Source organism: Erinaceus europaeus, chromosome 10 (assembly GCF_950295315.1).
Source record: "Erinaceus europaeus chromosome 10, mEriEur2.1, whole genome shotgun sequence".
NCBI classification, from domain to species: Eukaryota; Metazoa; Chordata; class Mammalia; order Eulipotyphla; family Erinaceidae; genus Erinaceus; species Erinaceus europaeus.
In genome coordinates, this window is record NC_080171.1 from 70,122,931 (window position 1) to 70,143,498 (window position 20,568).

Here is a 20,568-nt window from a genome sequence, read left to right on the forward strand (position 1 = left end):
TTAACAGCTGATTAGTATTCCATCATGTATATATATACAATTTTTTTATCCACTCATCTGACATTAGACATCTGGTTTGCTTCCAGGTTTTGGCTATTACAAATTGTGCTGCTATGAACATACGTGTACAAAGATCTTTTCTGATAGGTTCTTTTGGGTAAATCCCCAGGAGAGAAATTGCTGGGTCGTAGTGTATGCCTATTTCTAGTGTTCTGTCTCATTTTCTTTCTCATCTCTCTCCCTTCCCTCCCCCCTTTTCTTGTTCTTCTGTATATTCTCTCTTCTTTACCCTAGTCCTCTATCTCTGCACTTCTAACCTCCTTCCCTCTGCCCCTATTCCCCCACCCCATCACCCTTCCCAGCTCTGCTCACCAGGAGTACACCAGCACGGGCTTGGAGTATTTCTTGTGGTGAGAGCGGAGGGTCAGGGAGCCCCTGCGCTCCAGCAGGTCGGGGGGGCCGAGCTCCAGCCTATACTGTCCACTGCGGGACACGTTGTAGCTGTCCATGGCGCCCCGGGGCCACCGACTTCAGAGGCTTTCCCTTTGCTCTCTGGTTCTGACCCTACACAAACCAAAGTTCTGAGTCTCTCATCTCCTAAGCAACGCCCCCTCTGGTTCTAACCCTACACAAACCAAAGTTCTGCATCTCTCATCTCCTAAGCAACGCCTGACAAGGCCAACCGAGAGGGAGGGGCCAGCAGAGGGCCTGTCAGGGACGCAAAAGAAAACATATTCGCTGGAGCAGTATTGTGCAGGGTTAAGCGCACATGGTGGCTTGCCTAGTTAGGCGCACGTTACCTTGCGCCGCCGCCCCTCCTCCCCCCGCCAGAGCGATAGATTTGTATAGTGCAGCCACCAAGGCTCAGTGATAACCTTCGTGGCAATAATACATGAGTAAATACAAACACATATTCCAGGATGCAATTAATGGGCTATGCAGAGGCCTGAGATGAACTGCAGTAAGAGTGTGGTATCTGGTTTCTCTTTCGTTCTTTCTTTCTATCTCTTTCTTTCTTTCTTTCTCTCTCTCTCTCTCTCTCTCTCTCTTTCTTTCTTTCTTCCTTCCTCCCTCCCTTTCTTTCTTTCTTTCCCACTTCTTTGACGCTCAGAGTGACTGTTAGGAATTCAGAGTTTCTGGTTAGCTAAGAGGTAAGGAGACTCCGCAGTGGGGATATTCTAGCTGTCTTTTGCGCAAGTTCATCTCGCCATTCAACCATCATCTGCTGTAACTAACCTTTTGGTCTGCAAGTTAAGTTTCAACAAAAGGCAACAAGAGGGGACTGGAGATGGCGCACCCGGTTGAGTGCATATGTTACAATGCACAAGGTCCCGGATTGGAGCCCCAGGTCCCCACTTGCAGGAGGGAATGTTTAATGAATGCCTGGGTGTTGTCTCCCTCTCCCTCCTCCCTCCCCCTTTTAATTTCTCTCTGTCCTATCAAAGTAAAAAAAATTAAAGAAAAAAAAAGGTGGCTAGGGAACTCTCCCTAATGACTTCTAAAGTTTGTCATTTCTCCACAGCTCTCCATCCTGAGAAAGAGGGGGGCTGAGTCATTCAGCACATCTACTGAAAAGTCTGAGGTTGAAAAGACACGGCTGGTGTCAGTTTCGCCTGCTCTCTTCACCTTTCTGAACTGTAGTTCTTTCCCCCAAAAAAACGAGGCAGGGGATGAACCTTGGGAAGAATGAGGTGGACACAAGAATTTGAGGTCCCTTCAGGTTGTGATGCTGCAGAATCCAACCTCTAGATACAATTTAGGGCTCAGGGTTCACTTGGTGCCCCCAAACCTGTCTTGTTCTCATTGTGACATTTACTGTCTCATAAGTGACAACATATACGCATCATGTTATTACATTGTGACTTATATGCATAAAAGAGATTTTTTAAAAAGATCTATGGTCTCACATTCAAGAAATCATTGGATAGCTCTCATGTAAAAGGAAGGTGTTGGAAGCTGGGCGGTAATGCAGCAGGTTAAGCAAAGGACAAGGACCTGCAGAAGGATGGCGGTTGGAGGCTCCCCACCTGCAGGGGAGTCGCTTCACAGGCAGTGAAGCAGGTCTTCAGGTGTCTATTTTTCTCTCCCCATCCTCTCTCCATTTCTCTCTGTCCTATCCAACAACGATGACATCAATAACAGCAACAACAATAATAACTACAACAATAAAACAGCAAGGGCAACAAAAGGGAATAAATAAATAAATATTTTTTTAAAAGGAAGGTGTTGGGCTGGGTGGTTGAGCGCACATGTTAGAATGCACAAGGATCCAGGTTCAAGTCCCTTTTCCCACCTGCAGGGGGAAAGCTTGGCAAATGGGGAAACACTGATGCAGGTGTTTGTCTTTCATCCTATCACCCACTTCCTTCTCAATTTATGACCGTCTGTATCCAATAAATAAATAAAGATAATAGAAAAATTAATTTTAAAAATAGAAAGAAGGTGTTTAATTCATTTTGGACCAACAAGAGAATACATAGCACATCAGAATTATCTCCATCCTAATTGAGCACCTAAGGGGTATGGACTTAATCGTGGGTACTCTTAGCACCAGGAATGGTGCTTAGTACATGACAGGATCATTTCAGAATGCTGAGTGAACAAAATGAAGATTACATTTTAATAACTTATGTGTCTGGGCTTCCATAAACTCTCTAATCATCTTACTTTTAATAGACCATGTGTATACAGAAATTCAAATGTAAAAACATATATATTTAGAGATCTGCATCACAGAACGATTCTGTAGTATGCAAAAGATTTTTCACAGCATTCCTAGAATTAGTGAAGTGTTCCTTTGACTCAGTTTTCAAAAATTTAATTACACACAACTACTAAGTGCTTTTCTATGGCCTGTGGTGCCCAGCATGGATGCCTGTGGTATCCTAAGGACCCCATTCTACTAACAGAAGCAATTTTACTTAAAACCAAATAAATAGTCCACAGTCACTAGCTAAGTGCTTAAAGAGTGCTGGTTGCTATTTTAAACCCTTTCTTCTTAAAGAAATGAAAAGTAGAAATTAACTTTCAAAAGGTAATTAAAATCTTATTAAGCTCCGTTCCATCCAATCCAAGCATATTGCTGTTGCTTCAAAAGTATTATCATCATTGCTATAATATCACTTTTCCTTTTTTATTTAATTTTTTTATCAGTGAGTTACAAAATTATGAGACAACATGGGTATAATTCCATGCCATTCCCACTACCAGAGTTCTGTGTCCTCAGCCCCTCTGTTGGAAGCTGTAGTGGTTCTCCCAAGGTCACAGATATGAGTAGACTAGTATTTTTATAACTATATATATATATATATATATACATATATATATATATACATATATATCATATCTTTTTTTCTGTGTTTATTTTACTTCAGATTAAAGTAGTCAACATAGTAGGCATGTAGCCCAGATGTCAGGACTCTGCTGGCATTTGACTCTGAGAAAGAAGCTACCCAGAGCCAAACCATTTCTGCAGTGTATGCTTGATTTAAACACTTCTCAGCACACCAACAATTGTGAGTGAAGGTGTAGGGATTTAAATTAGAGTTTCTAAGTCTAACTAATGTCCTATGCTTTGTTGTGGGACTATGTGAAAGCTTGATAGAGCTTAGGGGAGCTCTCCCATGCTTGGATGGAGGTCTGGAAAGACACCCCACTTGTTAGCCTCTCTCCTTATAGAGATGAGCCAAGAGGGAAAACTCCCAGACTCACTTTATCCTTGTTAGTCTCTCAAGCTCACAGAAAGCCTACAGGCCTCTCACACTTAGTTTCCCCTGCTAGCAGCAGGCCAAATGGTTGCCTGCTTTATGGTTTACTCAAAGTTCACACATCTACTTCACCTTTTGATCACAAAGGAGAACACACTCTATCATACACCCCTAACACCAGACAGTGAAAAGCCCCAAATCCTATTTCCTTATGGTCCTTGATATCTGTGATTTACATCAAGTTTTGTTTTTCTTCTCCCCCACCTCACCTTACTGGTTTAACCCCTATGATTTTCTCAAATGCCTTTGGATAATTAACTTGCCTGCATCATGGAGACTAATTGTCTTGACCTTTATGTATCACATCAATTCTTGTCATACCAGCTCCCTACCACAGGGGCAAGCTGACCTTTAAGAAACCTATAATTTCTGACATATGTGAAAAATGTTCTTTGTTTAACTCTCTATATAAACCTATACCCATCTCCAAATAAATGAGTGTTCATACCAGAGTACTCCCTGAGTCCTCCTTTCTGTATCACACAATGATACAGAAGCTAGAGCTGGTGAGGGAGGATTGGAGACTTACCCCCTGGCTGGAGCCACTCCACGTGTGCCAGAACTTTGTATTATATTCTTTCATTTTTGTATCAACTTTATCCTTCTTATAAATCTATTACCATTATTAGTCTTCCATGTCTACATAGTACTTTTCCACATTCTTTTTCTTTTTACTTTTCTACATTATAGAGAGATAGGAGAGTAACTCTCTCATGAACCCTACATCCATGCACTTCATTTCTTTTGGTTTATACTGGTACACTCTGGAGTGTGTGGTTAACTGGTTCCTTATTGATAAAACAGGAACAGAATGATAGAGATTTGGAGAAGAATTTTATGATAATACATATATTGGTAAAATACAAAACAGTGCTTAGATGCTTAGTCCTCAATTACATTTCAACTATAACTGCTTCATTGTTTCCCCAACTGTTTTTATTATTTAAGGAAATATCCTAAAACATAATTATTGTGGTCTGGGAAGTGGCGCAGTGGTAAAGCTTTGGACTCTCAAGCATGAGGTCGCTAGTTCAATCCCTGGCAGCACATGTACCAGAGTGATATCTAGTTCTTTCTCTCTCCTCCTATCTTTCTCATAACTAAATAAAATCTTTTTAAAAAACATAATTATTAATGTGAATTTCCCTATCTATACTTAAGTTTTTTCCCCAAGCTTTGTTTACAAGGTCTTTTAAATGGATATCTCTTTATTATACTTTAATATGGAGTGATGTTGGCTGGGAAGATAACACAATGGTTCTGCAAAAGACTTGGAGACCACAGGTTCAATTCCTAGTACCAACAGCAGTGCTCTGGCTTATCTATCTTTCTCTCCATATCTCTTTCAATTAAATAAAAACTAAAAAATAAAGAAATAGTATCTTCCTTCCAATTTAATATATATTTTAAGAGGAAGTAAGGAATGAAGGGAGGGAAGGAGGGAGGAAGGAAGGAATGAAGGCAGGATGGAAGGAAGGAAGAAAGAGAGAGAGCAAGAGAAAGAAAGATGGGGGGCTGGCGGTAGCACACTGGATTAAGCGCACAATGTGTAATGCACAAGGACCAGTGCAACAATTACAATTCCAGCTCCAGGCTCCTCACCTGCAGGGGAGTTGCTTCACAAGTGGTGAAGCAGGTCTGCAGATGTCTATCTTTTTCTCCCCCTCTGTTTTCCCCTCCCCTCTCCATTTCTCTCTGTCCTATCCAACAACAATAGCAGCCAACAAGAGCAATAGGAAAAAATGGCCTCCAGAAGCAGTGGATTCCTAAGGCAGACACCAAGGTAGGAAGGAAGGAAGGAAGGAAGGAAGGAAGGAAGGAAGGAAGGGAGGATAGAAGGGAGGAAGGGAGGAAGGGAGGATGGAAGGATGGAAAGAAGGAAGGGAGGATAGAAGGAAGGGAGGATGGGAGGGAGGAAGGGAGGATGGAAGGGAGAAAGGGAGGATGGAAGGGAGGAAGGAAGGAAAGAAGGAAGGAAGGGAGGGAGGGAGGGAGGGAGGAAGGAAGGGAGGATGGAAGGAAGGAAGGGAGGATGGAAGGAAGGAATAAAGAGAGGGAGGGAGGGAGGGAGGGAGGAAGGAAGGAAGGAAGGAAGGAAGGGAGGAATCTGGACAGAACTCAGTGAAAAGAGCATAAGGCTTTAATATAAAATGTGCGAATTTGAAACAAAAATGTTGACAAGTTATTTTGACGTTAGCAATGTTAATGATGGTTCTGTAACCATAGAGAAGCCTTTCTATACAAGGCTATTAAAACTTTATAAATGTGTGATCACGGGGAGTTGAGCGGTAGTGCAGCGGGTTAAGCATACGTGGCACAAAGCGCAAGGACCAGCATAGGGATCCCCCATTTGAGCCCCCGGATCCCCACCTGCAGGGGGTTGTTTCACAGGTGGTGAAACAGGTCTGCAGGTGTCTGTCTTTCTCTCCCCCTCTCTGTCTTCCCCTCCTCTCTCCATTTCTCTCTGTCCTATCCAGCAACGATGATATCAATAACAACAATAATAACTACAACAATAAAACAAGGGCAACAAAAGAGAAAATAATTAAATATTTAAAAAATGTGTGATCACTAATCCTCCGCACACTTTTGAGTTATTGTTGTCTTCTTCAGCCTTCACCAAGCCAATGAAGTGTAGAACATAATACAATTAATACAAATTAATCTCTTTTTACCATAATATCCTTGGGATGAGAAAATTACACTCAGGTACCTGAAACATTTTTTTTTTACTTTGTTTTGTTTTGTTCTTTATCCTACGGGATAAGTGCAAGCTAAACAACTTGGAAGATAGAACACTTTCAATTTAGCTTATTTAATATTTACTTGCTAGCAATATCAAATATTCAAAGAGTAGGACAGCAAATCTAAAACAAGTATTAGCTGATTAGATTGAAATGGTCACAGAGACAAACTTTTTCATCTCCTCCCCTTTCCTGTCTTAATAATCCTTTGCTTACTTTCCAGAAACACCCCTGCTCAGGATGTTCCAAGATTACCATCAGATGTTCTCCCCACAAGACCAATATTTAATAACTAATATTAAAATTTTCTCTACCAAAGGTCATTCCATTAAGCTAAAAGACAAACATTTTTAATTATGTAAGAAAATAATTTTCATTAACACTTAATGTTGAATCTTTTACTCAGGCTGTATAAAACTAAGGAGTTCAAAAGTGTATTGTTCTGTGATTCTTTTTTCCAATCACCATCAGGATTATTGATGGGGCTCAGTGCCTGCACAACGAATACACCTTTCCCAGTAACCAATTTTTCCTTTTTCTTTGATCAGAGAGAAATTGAAAAGAAAAGTGGAAATGGAGAGAGAGAAAGAGAGAGAGAGAGAGGAGAGAGAGAGACTTGCAACACTACTTCATCTCTCATGGAGCTTTCCCCACAGGTGGCTTGAACCCAGGTCCCAGAGTATGGAAATGTATGCACTCAGTCAGGTGTGCTGCCACCTGACCTAGTGTTTTTAGTTTTACAATAAAGAGGAACTACCAGTATCCACCTATATCTACATGTATGAGTCCACTTTCAACATTTTTTGTTGTAAAATGTATAAAATGTAAAAGTTCATCTGCTATAAAATGAATGAGAGGTATCTAGCGATTCTTGTTCTACTCCTCCTTTCCTTTTCTCCCTTTTATTCTCTCTGTACTCCCTCTCTCTTTCCTCATATTCCCTCCTCTTTCACTTTCTCCTTTGAAAGGTGATATGGATTTTAGAGACAATATATTACAACAAGATATTGAAAGTTATATGAAAGAAAAATGGTAAGACCTAGAAACCCAGGACCAAAATTTATATAAATAAACTCCTGTTTAGTGGGCCAAGAGCTTGCAAAGGAATCAGTTTGACAAAAGAAGCTTCAAACTTCTTTTTCTTCCTTTTTTTTTTTGCCTCCAGGGTTATTGCCAGGGCTCGGTGCCTACACCACAAATCCACTGTTCCTGGAAGCCATTTTTTCCCTTTTGTTACCCTGGTTGTTTTACCATTGTTGTATTATTATTGTTGTTATTGATGTCATCATTGTTGGATAGGACAGAAAGAAATGGAGAGAGGACAGGAAGACAGAGGGGGAGAGAAAGATAGACACCTGCAGACCTGCCTCACCGCCTGTGAAGCAACTCCCCTGCAGGTGGGGAGCCAGGGGCTCAAACCGGGATCCTTAAACTGGTCCTTGTGCTTTGCGCCACGTGCACTTAACCCACTGCCCTACCGCCCAACCCCCAAAAGCTTCAAACTTCTTTCCTTTCCTTTAACGATTCATAACTACTAATGGTCTTTTTCAGAATGATTTTAAGCTTGAGTTAATTCCTTGATGAATCTAATTTGAACTATAAACTTACTATGCTTTGACTTGTTCAACTCTATTATTAATTAGTTTTAAGTGCTGTCACATATAAGCATTATTTCTGGAACACCTACTATTAGCACATGGGATTAGTATATAAAATATACAATGTATAGTATTCTATAATTCAGCATTTCACTTATTTTGATGTCTAATAAAATCTATAAGTGAAATTCTTTGGCAGAGGTGCCCATAACTATTGCAATAAATTTTTTATGTCCTGGATTAGGAATTTCTTTCTATCCTAAAAATTGGATATTTTTAATTATTCAAAGACTGCAAGCACATTCTCACAAATTATCTAAGCCCTTGACTATTTCTTTTCTTCACTATGGTGCTTCTGTGTTGTTAAAGTTCGGAGGCTCCAGCAGGCTGGGCTAACTTCGCGGCGGTAAACAGAGACAGAGACTCGAGGACACACGGCTGGGCTGAGAAGCTGCAGTTTAATCTTTATTCACGAATGGGCAAATCACCCCACCATGTGCTTCCCCATCATTCTCCCTCAGCCACTGCTGCTGGGACTCTGGATGTCCTTAGCATAGGGGGTGGGGAGAAAGCAGGGTGTGAAACTAGCAAGGGCCAAACCAATTTTCTCAGAGGTCGGGGGAAAGGGAGCAAACCAATATAAAACATACCAATAATTCCCCCTTCTGTTTTTAACTAAATAACCACAGTATCAGGGGTGTGGGGTGAACAGAAACCTATATCGTACAGGCATTTTCAAAAAAGAAACTGGCACAAACATGGAGGAACATGTAAGTGAGCAACAAGAACTAGTGTGCTGCCAAGGGAAGGCCAGAGGGGGCCATTTTTTGCCTCTGTGGACAAAACTTTATCATGCAAAAAAAAAAAAAAAACATTTCCTGCCTCCGGGGGGTGTTACTTGCCTGGGCATTTTCTAGCATGGGGGGAGGGTAAAGCCTAGAGTCCCAAGGCATGGCTGCAGTCAGTCTTTGAGAAACCCAGCAGCATAAGGGAAGCTGCTAGTTTTGTGCAAAGTGTCCGAGGTGTACCAGTGAGTCCAACAGAAGTCCAAAGCAGATGTCCACCGAAGAATTGCCAGGGGGTGAATTGTTGTACATCTGTCTCGATGGGGAATGTCAGCCATTGGAATTTTGCTTTTCTGTAGAGAACTTGACAGATGCAATTCACTTACTTATGAAACAAAACTTGTAGCAGGTTAGAAGTTTACCACAATTGATAACTCTATCACAATTGGAAGTCCCTTCTAGCATGATTCCAAAGCTATTTAAAGTTCAAACAATAAAATGTGGAAAGGCAAACATGAGCCATAGAAAGAAAAAAGCCTCAGGCATGAGAATTATTAGCATAACCATAGCAATCTAACATTTCAATTGAGAAGGAATTTGAGACTTTTACATATCAACAACGTCTTTTTAACCTTTTATTACACCCATTCATGATGGAGACACACCCTAGGTGTGCGCAGGTTTTTTTTTGTGACCAACTTAGTTAAAATATATTGATATTCAAACTAATTTTTACCTCAGACTTTAAATGTAAGTTAATTTTATCTTTATGAGAATTACGTTGAAAACCTTTTTCATTTAACTCTGTCTGGTAAGAATTTAGCCTTAAAGTTACATTTTTAACCTTAAAGTAACTGTTTACCAAACTTTAAACACACACATAAACATGGTCATTAATACACAAGGAGAGAAACCTTTGTTACAAAGACATGTCATTTTAAACACGAATTTAGATCTGTACTGTCTTAGTTGTTGTTGGGGGGTCACCATCCGGAGGTGGGGCCTCCCGTGCAGCTCAACTTCTAGGAATTGTAGGTTGCAATCTCTTTACGAATCTCTGCATATTCTAGCTCGTCTGCCTTCAGACCCGAGCTGAGGATCTCGGCCAGGGGGCCCAGTTTCAGCAGGGAGCCCGTGGTCTCCGGGGGGGTCCGGGATCTGCCAGACTTCATAGCAGGAGGGCGGGCAGGCCAGCTATGCAGAAGGCGCGGGCTGAGGTGCTCTGGGGTGGCGGCCAGAATAGGCCGCCGCAGCCCTGCCCCATGGCCCTGCCATGTCTGCTGTCCTGTTCTCAGCAGCCGAGCAGCATGGAGGGAGCCCATGCCCAATGTCCCACACCACGTGGCAGAAAGCCGGCTCATGCGGGCTGGCGTTGGACTCCTGTGGGTTGGCGTTGGGCAGAAACCACAGAGTGGTCCAGAGATAAATGTTCCAGAAACAGCGAAACAGTCTCATGAAGAAAGGGCAGAGGCCTTTGGAGATCTCTTCACAAGCAGAAGAGAAGGCCATAGTACAAAGGTAGACAAATTGTCTTCACTTATCAGAGAGATGCACAGGTCAGGTCCACGTGGGCGCCATTTGTTGTTAAAGTTCGGAGGCTCCAGCAGGTCGGGCTAACTTCATGGTGGTAGACAGAGACAGAGACTCGGGGACACACGGCTGGGCTGAGAAGCTGCAGTTTAATCTTTATTCACGAACGGGCAAATCACCACACCATGTGCTTCCCCATTATTCTCCCTCAGCCACTGCTGCTGGGACTCTGGATGTCCTTAGCATAGGGGGCGGGGAGAAATCGGGGCGCAAAACTAGCAAGGGCCAAACCAATTCTCTTAGAGGTCAGGGGGAAGGGGAGCAAACCAATATGAAAAGAACCTTAAACCATGTGCAGTCCACCCCGAGAGCTCCGTCCCCGTAGACACGTGTTCAGTTTCCCCTGCGGCCACTACAGCAGTCTCCACGGCACCTTCCACTTCCGTAGCTCTCTCCCCAGCATCACAGAACCAAATCCACACCTTCCCAAGTAAACGTGGCCCCCTCTAGACAAAACCCTCAGACGTGGCACCCATACACCTCTAAAGAACTCAGAGAACTCAGACAAGTGGTCAGGGAGGACAAGTTCATGCACCATGGACAAAGTCCATTTTAAGGAGTTTTTACCAGCACCTTAACACCCCCCATGACTGGAAAGACCTGGCTTGTGCTGCACTCCCAGACCCCCTCTACCTACAATGGAAAGCATGCTTCCGTGATAAATGCTTTAGGCAATCGCAGGAAAATAGTAACAAACAGGTAGAATGCAATTTTGATGCTTTGTTTGGAGCAGGAGCATTTGAATCTGGAACTCAGCAGGCAGAAGCCAGGTTTCCAACTGGTTATTTTGAACAGGTATGCATCTGCGCAACACAAGCATGGGAAAGGGTGACCCCACCCAATGTAGATTCGTCAGTTTCCATTAACTCTCTTCGCCAAGGCACTGATGAATCATAAGCGAGCTTCATCTCAAGGGTGAGGACAAGCTTAGAGAGAAAGGTTTATAATCCTGACGTCTGCTCTCTACTCCTGCGCTCTATTGTCTGGGATGGCATGATACCACAATTCTGTCAGGCATGCCTTAATCTTAAACAACTACACCCAGATAATTGGATTTTAGGACACAGGAACTTACATCAGGCTCTTATGGGGCACCTGCTTCAACACAGGTTTATGCAGTTACCCCACGTAATCAAAACAGGGCCTGCTTTCAGTGCAGTCGCCAAAGGCATTGGTGTAACCAATGTCCTGATAAGCTGCGACCACGCCTCCAGTTAGAGCAACCCCACCCCCAGTCAGGGCAACCACGCCTCCAGTCAGGGCAATCCCACCTCCAGTCAGGGCAACCCCGCCTCCAATCAGGACAACCCCGCCTTCAGTCAGGGAGCCAGAAGCCACGTACAGTTTGTCCCAAATGTCGTAAAGGGTTTCATTGGAAGAGAGATTGTTGGTCCAAATTTCATAAAGATGGCACGCCCCTGAGTGGTACAAATTCAGGGCCTGCGATTTTGTGGACCATTCCTGTTTTAGAACGAGGTCACCCTTCTATGACAGTAAAGGTTGACAATTTTCCTTGTAAATTTTTTATTGACATAGGGGCAGAAAAGACGATTTTAAGGCAAGAAGAGGTTCCCCAAGATTGGGAACTTCTCCCTGGATCCAGTATACATGGAGTAGGAGGGGTGACCCCATCATTTCACACACGAGATTCGCAGGATGGTGCTGTTATCCCTGAAGAACAAGAAATACTACAAGAGTACCAGATGCAGGATACATCCCAGGACCCATAATACGACATGGCTGAACCTACAAAATCTGGCTCACAGAGACCACTCTCCTACCTTTTCCCTGAATGTCTTATGTTATAACTGGCCAGTTGTGTTTTGTGAGTGTGTTGAATGACCAAAAAAAATTTTTTTGCATGACCCATCTGCTTGGAGTACTCTAAAAGGTAATTGGCTTTATATAAAAATGTTGGACGCAGCCAAAGTTTCTGGAGACGTCCAGAAACATTCCAAAATTTTTGTTTTTCCCCCTCTTTTGATTTTTATATATAGTTTTGGTATATATGTAAGTGTTTAGTCTTAAACTGTGTGACTAATGACAGATATAAATTTGTTTTTAAAATGATATGTTTTTACAACAAAAGTTCCTTTTCCTCCAGTGTGTTATAACTAAATTTTTATGGGTATGTCCCAAGTTTGGTAACATTAACTTAACGGTCAAAAGTGTAACCCTACAGCTACATTATTACCAGACAAGGTAAAAATTAATTTGCTAAGGTAACTAACTATTTAAGGTAAAAGTCTAAATGTTTAACGTGACTATACATTCCCAAAACTAAAATATAAATTCTCTATACAGGACACCTTTGGAGGGCCCCCAAAAGTGCCCTGTAAACTATCTTGTGGAAATTAATCCACAACAGATCTGGCATCAATCTGGCACTGTAAATGTTAAAATCATTGTCACAAAAATGCGTTAACTCTCTAAGCAATTTGAGTCTGTTTAAAATACATATTTTAACTAAAATTGGTCTCAAGATCCTGCTGTAGAGAGGTCACATTAGATGACCTTTAAATAAAATCATAAAGAGATTTAAACCAATTATAATCATTGAGGTATCAACTATAATAAACCTCTAACTTGTTACAAGTTCAAATTAACCACGAGAAGCAGATTGTTTGTGTTTCTTTCACAGGAATCCCGGAAAAACCATCTGAACCCCTGCACACCCTGACGTCACCCACTAGACGGCACGACTACAGTGACACACCCCCCAAAACCCTAGATGTCACTTAACGCGATCTGAAGAACCTGATACACAGACTCCAAGGACAGAGCTTTCTTCATGCCTGCTTGCTGTCCCTGCTTCTGATCTGCCTGTCACTTGTTGGCGGTTCCAGCTGGCTATCTACAGAAAAGCAGAATTCCAGCAGCTGACCTCCCTCATGCAGCGTCTCATCCCCTGCCAATTCTTCCCCTAGCCATCTACTTTGCACTGAGACTTGTATTGGACTTGCTGGCATACCCTATAGACATTTTACACAATTTTAAAGCAGCTTATTTCCCTTCACACTGCTGGTTTTTTATAGACTGATCCTGAGTAATTCATAGACTTTACAGACTGTAGCCTTGAGGACTATACAATGCCAAATAGCCCCTCTGTTTGGTGGGTCATGCCCTCCCGCCTCCCCCTCATTATGTACTCTTTCCCTTTCCCCCCCAAGCAGGGAACATTCCTTTACACACCAACCCTTCCCTTCACTTCACACTGGCTTTTACTACTCCCCTACTTGTCCTTTCCTGTTTTGTTATATCATTTAGGTTTATGCCCAAAAGGTTTCTGCTCCATGATAGTCTTTTACAGACTGTGAACCACCTTATGCTATGACTAGATAGAAAGATAGAAAAGATGTAGAGATATTGTGAAGAGATGAGTCCCTCTAGGTAAGTTTCTCTCTCTAAAGAGGGGTTGAGCACAGGGGGACACATAAATCTCACAAGGTTGGCAGCCATTTAAGCCTTCCCTCCTCCACAGAAAGTCCTACATCTTCCCACCTGAGCACAGCACTCCTTAATAACATTTAAGCCTGTTCCATTCCATTTTTCTTTACTGTTTCCATTTAGATATAAAGGGAAAGGAGATGATGCTGAGGAATTATTCTAATGCAGTCTCCGCCCCCAGGTTTTACCATGCCCCGAGTAATCCTAGCAGTGCCCCCTTCAACCAATCCTGCCCCCACACGTCACCCCTGGTTGTCGGCCAATAAAAGCTCACTCACTCCCCCCCCCCCCGCGCTCTCTCCCTTCTGGCCCAGTGGTGAGGTAGTGGGGACGGCCATTGTCGCCTGACTCCACATGGCCTGAGCCACCCCCCCCCATCCTATAATAAAGATTTGTGTACCCCACTTGCTCCGGACCTCCTCTCTCTCTCTTCTACGCAGTGCAGCCTGACACCTAGCCACAACCAACACTTCTGGTTTTTAATACCTTAATTTTTATTGACAGCAAGAATAAAACAACTTAGATACCAGCTAGAGGGCTTTAGGAAAGAAGTTTGTGATTAAAAGTAAATTCAACATGGTTGTGGCTTTCTTTATTCCACATGTCTTTAATCTGAATCAAGTGATATCCATTTCCAGGAAAGAAGCCAAGTGAAAAGAAATTGAATGTGGACTCAGTTCAGCTCCTGCTATCTGGTATCAGGACCCTGGAACAAAGATGCCCACATGTAATTCATTGGTTTCTCAAGAGTTTCTAAGAGGAAAGCACTGTTGCCAACAGCATGCTGTGTATCTACCTGCTTGCTGAAGTCACCTGATGTCATTAGGTATATTTCTTGGACACAGTCCTTTGAAATTGACTTATGTCAACTAACCCTGCTTTTTTTCCCATAAGAAAATTGAGCATTTCTGTACCCTTCAAATCCTAGAAGCATGGGTTGCTTTCTTCAGACTCTGCCACTGTACAAAGGCCAGGACATCTCTTCCTTTACATATTTCCAATTAGAAATGAACACAGCTAACCAGTTGCTCCAAATCCCTGGTGTACATGGCAAAATCTCTAAGGGAATTTTATGTGCTCAATATAGGTCCCAGATCAAATTGATAGGGCTTACAGTTAACAATATTTATATACTTTTCCCATATTTGGGAGCTACTCTCTCCCCTGATCCACCCTTCTAGTCCTTTTTCCAACTATGACACTATCACCCCAGACAATAATTAGACGTCAGGCTCAGGTAAAAAATAGTAAAGTCATGGGCCCCTTGGAATATACCTAAAATAGACCTACTAGCTTTTTCTAAAACAGAGACCCCAAATTCTCACCCACAATATTCCAGCCTTTAGGTTCATGTTAATTAGGCCCTACTTAATTAAAGCTGTGACCATGGACTGTGAGCTCAGACTGAGAGGGACTCAAGAGGTTACAAAGGCTCTTGTGCTGGTTATGAATATATACGGGACCTAGAGTAAAGAGTGAGTTGCATTTATTCAAGTTTGGCCCTAGCCCAGCTTTCTAGTCACATTCTCAATTGTGAAACCATCTTCCCAGACCATATTTTTAGTCCACCTGCATGCCAGCTATCAAGCTCAAGAAAAAATTATTAGCCATGGGCCCCAGGAACATACTTAAAATAGACTTTCTGGCTTCTTTTCACCCTAAAATAGCTATTCTAATTCTGCTCTAATCCTACTTTTGGATTCCTGTTTATTAAACATTTTGTCCTACTTTATATCCTACTGCCTTTTAGCCACGAAGTTGCAGATACTACTATGATTCCATCCTGAACTCCCTGGGCAGTCAACCTCACCAATGTGTTCTGGAACCTTACCTCTCCAGAGCTCTAACCACTAGGGATAGAAACAGGTTGCGATATGAATCAAGATGCCAATGCCCATATTCAGCAAAGAAGCATTACAGAAGCCACCTTCTGCAATCCATAAAGAATTCTGGTCCAAGTAGGGCACCCAAGTAAACACCCTGGGTTGAGGGTGAGGGTGAAAGTTTGGCTTCATGGGGCGGGGGTGTGGGGGGTGGGCAGCTGTGGAGGGGATGGGATGGCACACAGTCTTTTGATGGTGGGAATAGTGTTTATGTACACTCCTATTAATTTGTAATCATACAAATCACTAATTAATATGAGGGGAAAATTGAATGTCTCAAACTTCTGAAAGCACAGACTGAGTCTTTTTAATACATAGGCTGAGTCTTTATTTTTGTTTTAATTTCTTTATTGGGGAAAAAATGCTTTATCTTTGACAGTAAATGCAATAGTTTGTACATGCATAACATTTACCCATTTTCCATTTAACAATACAACCCCCACTAGGTCCTCTGTCATCCTTTTTGGACCTGTATCCTCCCCCCACTTCACCCCACACTGCAGAGTCTCTTACTTTGGTTTAACACGCCAATTCCAGTTCAGGTTCTACTTGTGTTTTCTCTTCTGATTTTGTTTTTCAACTTCTGCCTGAGAGTGAGATCATCCCATATTCATCCTTCTGTTTCTGACTTATTTCACTTAACATGAATTTTTCAAGTTCCATCCAAGATCAGCTGAAAATGGTAAAGTCACCTTTTTTATAGCTGAGTAATATTCCATTGTGTATATATACCACACATGCTCAGCCACTCATTTGTTGTTAGACGCCTGAGTTTGGGCTACTACAAATTGTGCAGCTAAGAACATATGTGTACACAGATCTTTTTGGATGGGTGTGCTGGGTTCCTTAGGATATACCTCCAGTCAGTCTTCCCTGGACTGAAGACCCCACCAATGTGTCCTGGAGCTCCTCTTCCCCAGAGACCCGCCCTACTAGGAAAAGAGAGAGGCAGACTGGGAGTATGGACCGACCAGTCAACACCCATGTTCAGCGGGGAAGCAATTTCAGAAGCCAGACCTTCCACCTTCTACAACCTACAACAACCCTGGGTCCATGCTCCCAGAGTGATAGAGAATGGGAAAGCTATCAGGGGAGGGGATGGGATATGGAGATTGGGTGGTGGCAATTGTGTGGAGTTGTACCCCTCCTACCCTATGGTTTTGTTAATTTATCCTTTCTTAAATAAAAAATAAATTAAAAAAAAAAGAATAGGAATGCTATCAGGGGAGGGGATGGGATATAGAGTTCTGGTGGTGAGAAAAGTGTGGAGTTCTACCCCTTTTATCCTATGGTTTTGTCAAGTTTCCTTTTTATAAATAAAAAAATTTTTAAAAAAACAATGTAGAAAAGAAGAACAGAGAGACAGAGATTAAAAATGACTACAATTCAGATATTGGCCAAATAATTGAGAAAAGTCTTAATAGTTAGATTTGTCCAAAAACCAAATTAACTTATCCTTTATCAAAGATGAACAGCCATCCCTTGGAGAGCACACCTGCAATCTATGTTTCTATTATCTTTGTTTTTACAAAAGTAAACAATCAGCAAAATCTAACATTATTTAACTTCCTTACTCCTTTTCTTTTTTAAAAAAGCAGTAAGTAGAAAACATTATTTTTGTGATGCAAAGAATTTGTACAAATTTTGTATTATAATATGTAAAGGGCATATGAAATAAGATAATAAAGCCATGTGTGTACATCTCCATTTAGGGGAATGGTAGTTCATAATAAATGGTGGAAATGTGAACTAAAAATTAGAAGAGGTTCGGTAGTGGTGCACTTGGTTGAGTGCACATGTTATAGTGTGCAAGAACCCTGGTCAAGTCCTCACTTGCAGAGAGGAAGCTTCAGAACTGCTGAAGCAGGTCTGCAGGTGTCTCTCTCCCTCCCTCTCTGTCTCCTTCTTCCATTAAAGTTTCTCTCTGTCTCTAGCCAATAAATGAATAAGCAAATAAAGTAATAAAAAAGAAAATATTTAAGAAATAAAAAGAAAATCAGAAACATGAAGATGGCGGACTGAGAAGCTGCTAGCAGCATATGCTCTGATCACATCTTCTGGAAACGGTAGGATTTTCTGCCTTTAGCAGGCCAGTCAATAATTATAGTCACCAAAAAGGTGAAGAAGAGCGCTGCTGGGCGGCCGGACCCGGAGGGAGCACTATAGCTTGGGGGCTTTCTCTTGGGAGTCTCCAGGGACCACCGCGACCCTGAGAGCAGATCCAAAGACTTCTTAAGTATAGCTCTCATTGGATCAAAGGACTTGGAGCTAGTTTTCATTTTCGAGAAATCCTTTAAAAAAGTCTGGAGGGGGGTGTTTTCCGGAAGATGGCGGACTGAGAAGCTGCTAGCCACTGAGCTCCGAACATATCCCCTGGAAACAATAGGATTTTCTGCCTTTAGCAGGCCAGCCAATAAGATGTCATAGCGGTGACAAGGAGATGACTATAACTTAATTTGGGTTAAGAATTAGAGTAGGGGAAAAAATTCTTTTTTCTTCCTTTTAATTTTCAAGCATACCTCCTTCCCCCACCCCCCGTCCCCCACCATAAACAGTCCCTGGGGACCAGCTCCTAGCAGGATACCCCATACCACCAAACAAGGTGAAAGAGCTCTAAAAGAGATTGAGAGACACTGAAAACAACAACAGAGACATATGGGATGATCTCAAAAGAAGTAACATTCGTATAATTGGCCTGCCAGGGGAAGAAAGAGAGGAAGGGGAAGCAAACATTCTAGAGGAAATAATAGAAGAAAACTTCCCAGACCTGAATAACAGAAAGGACATCAAGATTCAAGAGGCCCAGAGAGTACCAAACAGAATCAACCCAGACCTGAAGACACCAAGAAACATCATAGTCACAATGAGAAGAAGTAAGGATAAAGAAAGGATCCTAAAGGCTGGAAGAGAGAAACAAAAAGTCACATACAAGGGAAAACCCCTAAGATTATCTGCAGACTTCTCTACTCAAACTCTAAAAGCAAAAGGGAGTGGCAAGATGTCTATCGAGCCCTGAATGAAAAAGGGTTTCAACCAAGGATAATATATCCTGATAGACTTCCATTCAAAATAGATGGAGGGATCAAAACCTTCTTAGATAAACAACAGCTAAAGGAGGCAACCATCACCAAGCTGGCCCTGAAAGAGGTTCTGAAAGACCTCTTATAAACAAGAACATCACTATAATACTTGCAATATATCAGAGCAAACAAATTTTTTTAGAACAATGGCACTACAATACATTAAATCCATAATATCAATAAATGTCAATGGCTTAAACTCACCCATCAAAAGGCACAGGGTGGGGGGATGGATCAGAAAACATAACCCAACCATATGCTGCTTGCAAGAATCCCATCTGTCACAACAAGATAAACACAGACTTAAAGTGAAAGGATGGAAAACTATCATACAGGCTAACGGACCACAAAAAAGGGCAGGAACAGCCATTCTCATCTCAGATACGATAGATTTTAAATTAAATAAAGTAATAAAAGATAGGCAAGGACATTACATAATGATTAGAGGATCAATCAGCCAAGAAGACTTAACAATTATTAACATCTATGCACCCAACGAGGGACCATCTAAATACATTAAGCATCTACTGAAAGAATTTCAAAAATACATCAATAGTAATACAATAATAGTGGGAGACTTCAATACCCCAATCTCACACTTAGACAGATCAACAAAGCAGAGAACCAACAAAGAAAGAAGAGAATTGAATGAAGAGATTGACAGACTAGACCTCTTGGACATTTTCAGACTCCTCCACCCCAAAAAACGGGAACACACCTTCTTTTCAAATCCACGTAACACATACTCAAGGATAGACCACATGTTAGGCCACAAAGACAGCATCAATAAATTCAAGAGCATAGAAATCATCCCAAGTATCTTCTCAGACCACAGTGGAGTAAAACTAACATTTAACAAAAAACAGACAATTATAAAAAGTCACAGAATTTGGAAACTAAACAACATGCTCCTTAAGAACCACTGGGTCAGAGACTCACTCAAACAGGAAATTCAAATGTTCCTGGAAACTAATGAAAATGAAGACACAACCTATCAAAATATTTGGGACACAGCTAAAGCAGTACTGAGAGGAAAACTTATAGCCATACAATCACATATTAAACACCAAGAAGAAGCTCAAATGAACGACCTTACTGCACACCTCAAGGACTTAGAGGAAGAGGAAGAAAGGAACCCTAAAGCAACCAGAAAGACAGAAATCACTAAAGTTAGAGCAGAAATAAACAACATCGAAAATAAAAGAACCATACAAAAGGTCAATGAAGCCAAATGTTGGTTCTTTGAAAGAGTAAACAAAATTGACAAACCCCTAGCCAGACTCACCAAACAAACAAAAAAGAGAGAAGACTCAAATTAATAGAATTGTAAACGATGCAGGAGATATCACAACTGACACCACAGAAATCCAGAGAATCCTGCGAAACTTCTATAAAGAACTATGCCACCAAGCTAGAGAATCTGGAAGAAATGGAACAATTCCTAGAAACCTATGCACTTCCAAAACTGAACCAAGAAGAACTACAAAATCTAAACGCACCAATCACAGACAAAGAAATTGAAACCGTTATTAAGAATCTCCCCAACAACAAAAGTCCTGGACCAGATGGCTTCACAAACGAATTCTACAAAACTTTCAGGAAACAGTTAATACCCATACTTCTTAAGCTATTCCATAAGATTGAAGAAACAGGAATACTCCCTTCCACCTTTTA

The 20,568-nt window shown here is 41.7% G+C and overlaps 1 protein-coding gene across 3 annotated transcripts in view; it reads right to left on the reverse strand.

Moving 5' to 3' along the window:
* CFAP95 (cilia and flagella associated protein 95) overlaps window positions 1–20,568 on the reverse strand; it is a 147,072-nt gene that overhangs the window by 88,578 nt on the left and 37,926 nt on the right. Inside the window, exon 1 of one of the 3 annotated variants that reach the window (XM_060199735.1) lies at window positions 1,627–1,712. The exons of 1 other annotated variant lie outside the window; for it this stretch is intronic. Coding sequence is in view for 1 of the 2 variants with exons in the window: in XM_007531096.2 (XP_007531158.1) it covers window positions 373–509 (137 nt within the window). In the remaining variant the exon portion in view is untranslated. Of the gene's footprint in view, window positions 1–372; window positions 568–1,626; window positions 1,713–20,568 lie in introns of those variants that run through there. One more of the 3 variants, XM_007531096.2, reaches the window with a different exon arrangement.